Raw genomic sequence first — 12,950 nt, 5'->3', positions numbered from 1 at the left:
ACTTATATAAAGCTGAATAACAAGGGTCCCAATATTGACCCCTACAGCACACCACTAGTCACAGGATTCCATTCTGAGAAAAACTTTCATCTACCACCCTTAGCTTCCTACCTTCAAGCCAATTTTGAATTCACCTAACTATCTCTCCCTGGATTCACGCGACTTAACCTTCCAGTCCAGCCTACCATGCAGGATCTTGTCAAAGGCCTTATTCAAGTCAAAATAGATAACATCCACTGCCATATCCCCATTTTCCTTTTTGGTTACCTCTACAAAAACACTAACAAATTCATCAAGCATGACTTCCCCCTCACAAAGCCACGATGACTCCCCTGATCAGACTCTCTCAATCCTGTAGATCCTGTCCCTCAGAAATCCCTCCAGTAACCACCCCACCACTGATGTCAGGCTGACCATCCTGTAGTTCCGTGGCTTGTCCCTTCTTAAACAAGGGAGCAATATTGGTCACCTTCCAGTCTTCGGAAACTTCAACATTGCTTAACAATGAAATAATTGTCTTTGGCCTCACTGGTCTCCCGCAAGGTCTGATGCACATGGTCAGGCCCTTGAGATTTATCAACCTTAAAACATTGTAAGGCTGTAGATACCTTCTTCCTGGTAAAATGAATGTCCTCCAAACCATCTCACTTGTTTCCCTTATCTCTTGAGCAATCTTGATTTTCTCCTCAATAAACACCAAGGGGAAATATTCATTAAAGATCCCTCCCATCTCCAGCAGCCCAAGACACAGGGGACCCTGCTGATCTCCGAGGGGAACTACTCTCTCCCTAGCCACCCCTTTACTCTTAATATAACTAAGAAACACTTGGAATTTTCCTTAACCTTACCTACCAGATCAAGTCATGTTCCCTCTTAGTTCTCTTGATTTCCCTCAAAGTGTATTCTTAACCTTTTTATAGTGATTGAGGGATTCATTCATCCCCGCCACACCCTAAACCCTGAATCAGAATCAGGCTTAATATCACTGGCATTACAATTTAAAAACTATAAATTACACTAAGAAATATATATATAATTTTTAAGTACAAAACGAGAGCAAAAAAAAGAAAAAAAAAGTGAGATGATGTGTATGGGTTAATTGTCCATTCAGAAATCTGATGGCGATGGGGAAGAAGCTGTTTCTAAAACATTGAATGTGTACCTCTTCCATGATGATAGCAATGAGAAGAGGGTATGTGCTGGGTGATGGGGGTCCTTAATGAAGGATGCCACATTTTTGAGGCATCACCTTTTGAAGATGTTTTTGATGCTGGTTATGTTCTTTGCCATGATGGAGCTGGCTGAAGCTTTTTCAGCTCCTGTGCAGTCACTCCTCCATACCAGATGGTGATGCTTTCCACGGTACATCTGTAGAAACTTGCAAGAGTGTTTGGTGACGTACCAAGTCTCCTCAAATTCCTAATGAAATATAGCCACTGTTGTGCCTTCTTTTAATTGCATCAATATGTTGGGCCCAAGATAGATCTTCAGAGATGTTGATACCAGGAACTTGAAACTGCTCACCCTTTCCACCGCTGATCCCTCATTGAGGACTGGTGTGTGTTCCTCAACTTCTCCTTCCTGAAGTCCACAATTACTTGGTCTTCCTGATGTTGAGTGCAAGGTTGTTGTTTTGACATTACTCAACCAGCTGATCCATTTCACTACTGTGCACCTCCTTGTAACCTCTTCATATCCTGCCAACAGTAGTTGTATCATGGGCAGTAGTTGTATCAATGTTTTTGCTGTGCCTAGTGTTACGTACCCCATAACGGGTTAAAAAGAACCAGCAGAAATGGACACACCTGGAGTCGGAGTCTTCCATTATAAACTCTGTTTTATTAATAGCTACATGTTAAAGTAATATAAAACAAAATAAGGCAGAACAGGTTAGCAGAGTATATGCATATATAAGTGAGTAAATGAAGTTCCCAAGCTTCTCCCAGCTCAGGTGATTAAGATGATACAGTCTTGGGGTGGTATGGTAAGTAGTCAGTTCATTTCTGGAATTCGATTTGAAGAGAGAGAGAGGGAGAGAGAGAGATTTGTCTTCCCAGTGCCAATGCCAATGAATCGTCCATGTCATCATCCTGGTTGAATCTTCCGAAACTTACAGTCACCGACTGTGACCACAAAAAGAGGATGCCATTTTCACGTGGCACCACTTTCAACCCAGACAAGGGTTAAACACACCGATAGCGTTCCACCGGTCACCCCTTTGTCCACACTGTGAGCAAAAACCCCACCTTTGTCGTGGGCACACAAAACTCAAACAGTGTCATCCTTGGTGTCTGGTGTGTCTGATTACAAAGCCAACTGACCTTGTATATATCTCACAAGTGCTGAGCACGAACTGTCCATCATATAGTTCCGCCTTTCAGTTTCCAAGGCAACTAACAGACTTTTATGTTGCTCTCTCTCTCCCTGTAATAGCACACATGCTGTTCACTCCCTCTCTCTATCTCATTTTAAAGGAACAGTCCACTTAGAATAATCTTTCAGATCTCATCACACTAGCCGCACAGTTGTGGATGTAAAGAGAGTAGAGCAGTGGGCTAAGCACACACCCCTGAGGCGTACTAGTGTTGACTGTTAGCGAGGAGGAGGTGTTCTTTCTGATCTGCACTTTCCGGTCTCCCAATGAGGATGTCATGGATCCAGTTGCAAAGGGAGGCACAGAGGCCCAGGTTTTGGAGCTTGTTCATTAGGTCTGAGAGTACTATGGTGTTGAACACTAAGCTGTAATTAATAAACAGCAGCCTGTCACGTATTGCTATTATCAGGTGATCTTAGGCCAAGTGAAGAGCCAATGAGGTTGCATTCACTATAGGCCTATTGTGGTGAAAGGCAAATTGAAGTGGATCCAAGTGCTTCCTTAGGCAGGAATCGATTCTGGCCATAACAAACCTCTCAAAGCACTTTATCATACTAAATGAGAGTGTACCGAGACAATAGTCATTGAGGGAGCTCACCCTGCTCTTCTTGGGCACTGGTATGATTGTCACCCTTTTGAAACAGGTGGTAACTTCCAAATGCAGCAGTGAGAGATTGAAGATGTCCTAGAACACTCCTGCCAGTTGCTTGGCACAGGTTTTCAGTGCTCTACCAAGTACACCATAGGGCCTGATGCCCCAATCAGTGTTTGCATCCTTCTTTTTCTTCACCAGAGCCTCAGTATCGCTTGTCATCTAGGGTTGACAGGTTTACCCTTCACCCTAACAGGAACACGTTGCTCCTGGATACTTGCTATCACATATTTAAAAGCCTTTCCATCTGCCATTTGTTCCTTTTCTTTGAAACAATCTCACCCTATTGACTTCTGCTAGGTGCTGTCCAATAACCCTAAAATCAGAACTGGTCCAATTTAGGAACCCAACCCATAAACCTGACCTAACCTTTTCCATCACTATCTTAAACTAACAGAATTATGGTCAATGGAGCTGAAGTCCTCCCTGACTGCGGCCTCAGTTACTTGCCTTGTCTCACTTCCTCATGGGAGGTCTAGTATTGCACCCTACCAACTTGGGCCTTAATAATATTGACTGAGGAAACTTTTCTGAATACATTTCACAAAATCCACCCCATCTAAACCCCTAACACTCTGGGCAGTTTAACCTCAAGCATAGAAATACATGCAGTTTAACTGAGCAATCCTTTCACTGCCTTTACTGTGAACCAGTTTAACCTGATTAATACACTCCATGGTCACCTTATTAGGTACCTCATACCAAATGAAGTGGCCACTGAGTGCACTCTTGGTGGTCTTCTTCAAGGTTCGACATTTTGTGGGTTTCAGAGATACTCTCCCTTGTTGTAATGTGTGGTTATTTGTCGCTTCCAGTCAGCTTGAACCAGTCTGACCATTCTCCTCTGACCTCTCTCACTAACAAGGCATTTTCTCCCAGAGAACTACCACACACTGGATGGTCTTCTGTTTCTCACTCCAAATTCTAGAGACTGTGTGAAAATCCCAGGAGATAAGTAGTTTGTGATATACTCAAACCACCCTGTCGGTTATCAACAAATCATTCCACTGTCAAAGTCACATTTCTGCCCCATTCTGATGCTTGATCTGAACAATAGCTGAACCTCTTCTTCTTCTTCTTCCATTTTCGGCAGTTTAGACACATCTAGGCATATTACTGCCCTCCGCAGGATGTATAATTAGTTACAGAGTTTCAAGAAACTCAAATTCTTGAGTATACACTAGTCGCACGTAGAAACAGAATAATAAGCTTTTCAATCAGATGGTGGTTCTCTTGGTGGCCAAACAAAGATTTAACAGAAAAACAAAATACATTTAAGCCAGACAGCCTCTTGAACAATACGCTTCTCTCAATTTTATATCGATTACAACTCAGCAAAACATGCTGAACTTTCTCTGGACTACCACAATCACATAATCCAGTAGGATGTCTTCCTATTATCTTTAAGTAATAGTTTAGCCCACAATGCCCCAACCTAAATCTGGCTAATTTCACAGTATCTCTACGATTTAAAGAGTAACAGTCTGAGACCTTTTTTTAAACTAGTGGGTGACTAGAAAAGAAATGCCTTCCCTTTAATTCATTTTTCTAATCCTCCTGCCATTGCTTCTCTATACCTTTTTTTAATCTATCTTCTCAATTCTGCTCTGCCTAGGGGTATTCTAATTCCTACTTGCCCGCTCTGTAAGGAAGACTTTGCAATGCCATCCACAATTTCATTTACCTCCACCCCAGCATGCCCAGGTAACCATGTAAATCTGACTTCACAACCCATCTTCCCTACTCTAAACAAAACTAAGAGAATCTCAATAACGATGTCAGGACGAGCTTTCGATTTATTCCCTTTTATAGCCTCTAAGGCAGCAGCAGAATCCGAACAGATGATAACCCTGCATGGTTGAGAGTCTTCTATCCACCATAAGGCCCAGAGGATTGCTAATAATTCTGTTGCAAAGGCAGAAACACGATCTGAAACCCGGTGACCAATCTCAACTCCAAGTTGAGACACGTACATCCCAAATCCTGCCTTACTGCTCTCTGGGTCCACTGAGCCTTCTGTAAAAATCTTCAGATTAAATCCCTATTTGTTATATAAATATTCATTTATGATCGCTGTTGAAATTGCTCTGCTTCCTTGAAGCTGAAAAAGGAGGAATAGGTCTGGTTCTGGCAAAAGCCAAAAAGGAACGGGTGGCAAGCAAATTTGATCAGCTATGTCTTCCTCAATCAGTTTCAATTTCACAGCCCAGATATTAACCAAATCTAAAACTGGGTATCTTTTAATTTCACTTTGGCGCTCTGATGTCTCCTGCAAAAGACATTTTGTTGGACAGCTGTGATTGAAGCTATTTAGTTTTCCCCAATACTGCAGGCCCAGCTTAACTCGAGCTGAACCTCTTGACCATGTCTACATGTTTTTATGCATTGAGTTGCCACCACATGATTGGCTAGTTAGGTATTTACATTGAGGTCTACAGGTGTACCTAATAAAGTGGCCATAGTAGATTCGCTCTCACTGCCTACTGCTTTATCCCATGATGTGCTCCTGCTCTGGGTTCCAAACCCCTGCCAGTCTAGTTTAAACCCTCCCATGTTCATTTTTACTTATCTATAAAAGCTCTTAAAGTCTACTTTTATAGTTCTCACCACTCTGCCCTCATTTCTATCTTCCTATTCTCAATCATCAACTTTATAAGACTCAATAGTATCTTTAATTTCTCCCGTCAGTCATTAATGAATCAATTTTGCTATTAGGTTTTTGTGACTTAAAGAGTTTTTTTTAATATCTTGGGCATTATTTTTTGAATGCCAACCATTGAAGGTTATATCATTGAATACGCAATGTCTTCTCCTAGTGATCCACAGCCAACTCTTTTTTCAAGTGAATTTATTATCAAAGTACCATATACAACACTGAGATTAATTTTCTTATGGGCATATTCAATAAATCCAATAACCGTAATAGAATCAATGAAAGACTATACCAATAGGGTGGTAATCTGTGTGCAAAAGACAACAAACTGTGTAAATACAAAAAGAAAAAATAATAAGCAAGAAGTATCAAGAACATGAGATGAAGAGTCCTTGAAAGTGAGTGATGGGGCAAGTGAAGTTGAGTGCTGGTTTAAGAGCCTGATGGTTAAGTGTTAATAACTGTTTCTGAACTTGGTGGTGTGAGTCCTGAGGCTCCTGTAGCTTCTTCCTGATGGTAGCCGAGAGAAGAAAGCATGACCTGGGTCACTTCCTGTGTTTAAATTAAAGACACTAATTTCACATTTAGTTTTAAAGTGATATAGTTCAATGTCAATTTCTATTGCATTATGGTTACTTTTCCTCCATAGCCCATGAACAGCAAGAATATCAATTAATTTTTCCTAACTGCACAAAATGAAAGGCAAAATAACCTTTTCCCTAATTGGGTCATCAATACATTGATCCAGAAAAGCATTTCATATACATTTCAGGGATTCATCTTCCAGTTTATTGTATCAAAATATATTCATCCATCACTATGGAACATTATTGAACATTGTGGAATATCTATTTTCCAGCAATGGTCACCTTGTATCCCTGATTCCATACTGACACTGAGATCAGCATCATCATTCTGTCTCAGCTGTTAATTCATTTACCTTAGAAACATAGAAAACCTACAGCACAATACAGGCCTTTTGGCCCACCTTAGAACTCCCCCCCCCCCCCCCATAGCCCTCTATTTTCCTAAGCTCCATGTATCCATCCAGGAGTCTCTTAAAAGACCCTATCATTTTCGCCTCCACCACCACTGCCGGCAGACCATTCCACGCACTCACCACTCTCTGCATAAAAAAACTACCCCTGACATCTCCTCTGTACCTACTTCCAAGCACCTTAAAACTATGCCCTTTCGTGCTAGCCATTTCAGCCCTGGGAAAAAGCCTCTGACTAGCCACACGATCAATGCCTTGTTGCAAATGCTTTCAGCATTCAGGCATGGCACCTTTAAATTCTGCACTTTGACTTTATTTACTCTCACTTACCATTTTTCCAATTCTCCACAGCACTTCTTCAGTAACATCTTTGACTCAGGCACCAGGAAGGCAACATACCAAGCTGGAATCATATCTAGAGCTATAAAAATATTTGCCTGCTTCCCAGCTATAGAAACCCTATATCAGTCAGCTGAGATCTGTCTCACTAATAACTTACAAAATGATAAACTATAAGCATCTTATACCAATTAACTTATACCGGCATTGTATGGTCAGACCAAAAGCCAGTGCAGTCTTGAGATTTTCCCACAGACTTTATTCTCTCAAGATAATTGCACTCCAAGGATGGAAGAATACAAAATAAACCATAGTTTCTGAGCCTTCCATATTAATTTCCAAGCAGCACTGGGGAGTGATGTTAGCTGACATCACTTAATCTGAGTTGAAAGATTTCCATAATATACAATTGCAGTGGGTCCTCCCTTAGCTCTGTATTTATTTAACCAAAACTGAAACATTCAAATCCAGAAGGACACCTTTAGCACTCACTAGATTTGATTACTAAATTGAATTTAAGAACAATTAAAGATAAAATTGAATACACTTCCCATTTACTCACCAAAGCCCAAATTCTAAGAAGAGCAGCAATCTGGGGATTACTGTACATAAACCATAAGTAGTATCTGTTTATTGTGTCCTTCCTGATGTATTACTAATTACAGTAGGAGCTCTCACTGCATAATTGTAAATCAGCTGTTGCTGATTACTCATTATCACATTGTTAAGCAATTACCTTTCGTCATCAGGTCGGCCCTTTTATATCGTTCATACATTTCATTTAGTTGCTTGTAGATAAGACCATAAAACACAGGAGCTGAATTAGGCCATCTGGCATGTTGAGTCTGCTCGGCCATTCAATCATGATGATCCTTTTTACTTCTCTTCCTCAACCCCAGTTCCTGGCCTTCTCCCCGTAACCTTTGATGCAATGTCCAATCAAAAAGCTATCAATCTTTGCCTTAAATACACCCAACGATCTGGCCTCCACAGCTGCATGCGGCAACAAATTCCACAAATTTTCCACCCTTTGGCTAAAGAAATTTCTCTGCATCTCTGTTTTGAAAGTGTGCCCCTCTATCCTGAGGCTGTGCCCTCTTGTCCTAGACTCTCCCACCATGGGAAAAATCCTTTCCACATCTACTCTGTGGATCTACACATCTATCCTTTCAACATTCAAAAGGTTTTAATAAGATCCCCCCCCCACCATCTTTCTAAATTTCAGTGAGTACAGACCAGGAGTCATCAAATGTTCCTTGTACGATAACCCTTTCATTGCTGGAATCATCCTTGTGAACCTCCTCTGAACCCTTTCCAATGTCAGCACATTTCTTCTAAGATGAGGGCCCCAAAACTGCTCACAATGCTCAGGGTGAGGGCTCACCAGTGCCTTATAAAGCCTCAGCATCACATCCTTGCTTTTGTATTCTAGACCTCTTGAAATGAATGCTAACATGGCATTTACCTTCCAAACCACTGACTCAACCTGCAACTTGACCTTTAGGGTGTTCTGCACAAGGACTCCCAAGTCCCTTTGCATCTCAGATTTTTGGATTTTCTCCCTGTTTAGAAAATAGTCCACACATTTATCTCTACTACCAAAGTGCATGACCACGCATTTTCCAACATTGTATATCATTTGCCACTTTCTTCCTCATTCTCCTAATTGGTCTAAATCCTTCTGCATCCTACCTGTTGCCTCAACACTACCTGCCCCTCCACCAATCTTCGTATCATCTGCAAATTTGGCAACAAAGCCATCTATTCCATCATCTAAATCATTGATATACAGCATTAAAAGCAGCGGTCCCAACACCAACCCCTACAGAACACCACTAGTCACTGGCAGCCTACCACAAAAGGATTCTTTCATTCCCAGTAGCTACCTCCTACCTATCAGCTAATGCTCTAACCATGTTAGTAACTTTCCTGTAATACCATGGGCTCTTAATTTAGTAAGCGGCCTCATGTGCGGCACCTTGTCAAAGGCCTTCTGAAAATCCAAATATACTGTACGATGTCCACTGCATCCCCTTTATCTATCCTACTTGTAATCTCCTCAAAGAATTCCAACAGATTCATCAGGCAGGGTTTTCCCTGAAGGAAGCCATGCTGAATTTGTACTATCCTGTCCTGTGTCACCAAGTACTCCATCACCTCACCCTTAACAATTGACTCTAACATCTTCCCAACCACTGAGGTCAGGCTAACTGGTCAATAATATCCTTTCTGCTGCCTTCCTCCTTTTTAAAGAGTGGAGTGACATTTGTAATTTTCCAGTTAGAGACCATGCCAGAGACCAATGATTTTTGAAAGATCATTTCTAATGCCACCACAATCTCTAATGCTACCATTTTCAGAACCCGAGGGTGCAGTTCCTTATGTACCTTTAGGTCTTTCAGCTTTTTGAGCACCTTCTCTCTGGTAATAGTAAGTGAATCCACTTCGCTTACTTCACACACTACATCAGGCATACTACTAGTGTCTTCCACAGTGAAAACTGATGCAAAATAGTCATTTAGTTCATCAGCCATCTCCTTGTCCCCCATTATTATTTCTCCTGCCTCATTTTCTAGCGGTCCTATATCCACTCTCATTTCTCTTTTATTTTTAACATACTTGAAAAAACTTTTTACTATTTCCTTTGGTAATAGTTGCTAGCTTGCTTTCATATTTCATCTTTTCACTTCTAATGATTTTTTTAGTTGCTCTCTGTAGGTTTTTAAAAACTTCCCACTAATTTTTGCTTTGTTGTAAGCCCTTCCTTTTGCTTTTACAATAGCTTTGGCTTTCCTTGTCAGCCATGGTTGTACTATTTTCCATTTGAGTATTTCTTCATTTTTGGAATATATATATGCTGCTCCTTTCTCATTTTTCCCAAAACACACATTATTGCTGCTCTGCTGACATCCCTGCCAGTAGCTCCTTCCAATTTACTTTGGCCAACTCCTCTCTCATACCGCTGTAATTTCCCTTACTCCACTGAAATACTGCCACATCAGACTTTACTTTCTCCCTCTCAAATGTCAAGGTTAACTCAATCATATTGTGATCACTGGTTCCTAAGGGTTCTTTTACCTTAAGCTCTTTAATCACCTCCATTTCATTATATAACACCCAATCCAGTATAGCTGATCCCCAAGTGGGCTCTAAAAAGCTATCTCTTAGGCATTCAACAAACTCACTCTCTTGAGATCCATAACATTGTCTTTTTGACACACCTTTTCTATTTCCTGTTGTAATCTATGGTCCACTTCCCAGCCACAGATAGGGGACCTGTATATAACTGCCATCAATGTCCTTTTACACTTGCAGTTTCTTAACTCAACCCACAAGCATTCAACATCTTCTGATCATATGTCACATCTTTCTACTGATTTGATGCCATTTTTTACCAGTAGACCCACACCACCCCCTCTGCCTACCTTCCTATCCCTCCGATATAAAGTGCAATCTTGGACATTCAGCTCCCAACTACCCAATCCTTCAGCCATGATTCAGTGATGGCTACAACAACATACCTGGCGATTTGTAACAGTGCAGTGCAACAAGATCATCCACCTTATTTCTTATGTTATGCACATTTAGATACAACACCTTGAGTACTGTACTTGCTATCCTTTCTGACTCTGCATCCCTAATGTTTTGATAGTCAGCCTGTTGGCTGCAACTAAGTGCCATCACCTGCCTGCCCTTCCTGATAATCTGACGCTATCTTTACTTATTTACCATCTGTCCTACCCTGGGTCCCTTCACCCTGGTTCCCACCCCCCCCCCCCCGCCAAATTAGTTTAAACCCTCCGCAACAACTGTAACAAAGCTGCCCACAAGAATATTGCTTCCCTCGGGTTCAGCCTCAACCCGTCGCTTTTGAACAGGTTATACCTCCCCCAGAAGAGATCCCAGTGATTCAAGAACCTGAAGCCCTGTCCCCTGCACCAGCTTCTCAGCCACGCATTTATCTGCCAAATCATCCTGTTTCTACCCTCACTGGCGTGTGGCACAGGCAGCAATCCAGAAATTACTACCTGGAAGGTCCTGCTTCTCAGATGGAAGCACTTGTTAGAAGTTGTAGGAATTTCAATCAATTTTTGACTCTGCCTCTTGTAAGAATGCCGAGACATATGGTCGTTTTACACCAGCTCCTTGCATACTGTAACACACTGGTGAAACCACCTTCAACTATAGCTACACTGGGACTGGAGTTATCTCTGTCTAGCTCAAAAAAGCAGGAAAAACTTGTGAGCGGGGGCAGAATAGGGTGTAAAAGATAAAGTCAGAAAATCATTGCCACCTTTCACTCACTTCTTTTTGTTCTCTGCCGTTTTGCAGTTTTTGGGGGTTCTGATAACTTGGCTGTATACCACCCGGCTGGAGGACATCATCTATGAGCATGATAGAATGGATGTTGGTCTGATGACCGGATGGTCTTCTGGACCTCGGAGAGCAGATGTCACATCAGGAACAGGATGCTGTCGGTGCTTACCTAATCTTGATACTGTTGCATAAAACTTTTCAAGGGTTCTGATAATCTTAAACCTGAGAGAGGAAGAGGGAGAGACTGTAACACCAAGTTCCAAATACTGTCATATAGCTCAGGGGTGTAAAGAAAATCAATTTCCGAACATTGCAGCATGTTTGACTCCAGGGAAGTAGTAGTTGAGCCCAGGGAAGATGAAGAATAATTTTCAGAGATGGTACATCCACAACTAAAATTGTTAAGACGTCACTCAAATGTTCACATTTTAGTATATCAGCATTTTTGCTGTCTTAATTGATACCTTCCTTCGTTACTATTTTTTTACACAATCTTGTTCTTATTGCTATGATGCCTATTGCATTGGGCGTTCAAAGCCAGCATTGAGATTTCCTCATAATTTGATGTTAGAACCAGCATATTTCCCTGTTATCCTGTGACTTGGTGTTTGCTGCCCCTCAATCTTACCTCTTCAGTAGCTTGGTTCACCTCACCTCTCCATTCCACCACAAAGTGATACTAAACATTTCAGAAATTAACACAACATGAGGAAGAAATTACTTCATTAAATTTTGGCCAGGAATGAACTGTAGATAGAGGCTATCCTTGGTATTGATTAGACTAATGTTTACAAAAACGGCCAAATTATGTCCATTCCTCCCATTACAACCAACTTCTACCCTGTAGTTCTGGATGTTAGGCTGTAATACACATAATGCAGTGAAGACCCTGATAGGGAGTCTGTGATTTTTGTTTTTGGCTTCAAATTAATATGTATACAATTGATTTTTGAAAAAGAATAAATGAGTGATTTTGCAAACATGATTTTGTATTGATCACTAGAAGCACAAAACACAGTTACTTTATTTACTTTAAATTGAATGACAATTTCCCAGAATGTACAGTTGGTGGGAGCATGTACAGGTTCACATTAAATAAGGACTGTCAGGGCAAATGCAGAAATTGAAAATTTGATTGCCTCTTACTATTATTTGTCCCTAGTTCCAGAACTGATTTAACAAAGTAGCCAAGAGTACTATTTAAAATGGAGTGTTTACATTGCCTTGAATCTACCAATATCCCATGCCCATTCACCTTGTCCTCAAGGTGTTAAAAACATTTTGTTTTTGACTCAGAGTCAAACAGCATGAAAACCGGCCCTTTGCCCAAGACGTCCATGGCAACTCTGTTGCCAACAGAGCTAGTTCCATCTATGGTCCCACGTTTGGACCATAGCCCTCTAAACCGCTCCTATCCATGTGCATATCCAGATGGCGTTTAAATGCTACTAATGTGCCCACCTCAACCAGCATTTCTGGCAACTCATTTCAAATACACATCACCTCTTGAGTGAAGATGCTGCCCTTGATGCCCACTTCAAATCTCTCAGCTCTGATCTTAAACCTGTGACCTCTTGTTTTTAGCACACCCTCCCTTAAGAAAAGACTACATCCTTCA

The 12,950-nt window shown here is 41.2% G+C and overlaps 1 protein-coding gene across 1 annotated transcript in view; it reads left to right on the top strand.

Moving 5' to 3' along the window:
• The window catches only part of tspan15 (tetraspanin 15), a 131,202-nt gene extending 118,885 nt beyond the window's left edge, over window positions 1-12,317 (top strand). The window contains exon 8 of the mRNA XM_073026799.1: window positions 11,348-12,317. Within this exon, the coding sequence (XP_072882900.1) occupies window positions 11,348-11,524 (177 nt within the window). The 3' untranslated portion in view covers window positions 11,525-12,317. The remainder of the gene's footprint in view (window positions 1-11,347) is intronic.
• The last annotated feature ends 633 nt before the right edge of the window (window positions 12,318-12,950 follow it).

Source organism: Hemitrygon akajei, chromosome 23, assembly GCF_048418815.1.
Source record: "Hemitrygon akajei chromosome 23, sHemAka1.3, whole genome shotgun sequence".
Lineage (NCBI taxonomy): Eukaryota > Metazoa > Chordata > Chondrichthyes > Myliobatiformes > Dasyatidae > Hemitrygon > Hemitrygon akajei.
This window is presented reverse-complemented; position numbering and strand designations above follow the sequence as displayed.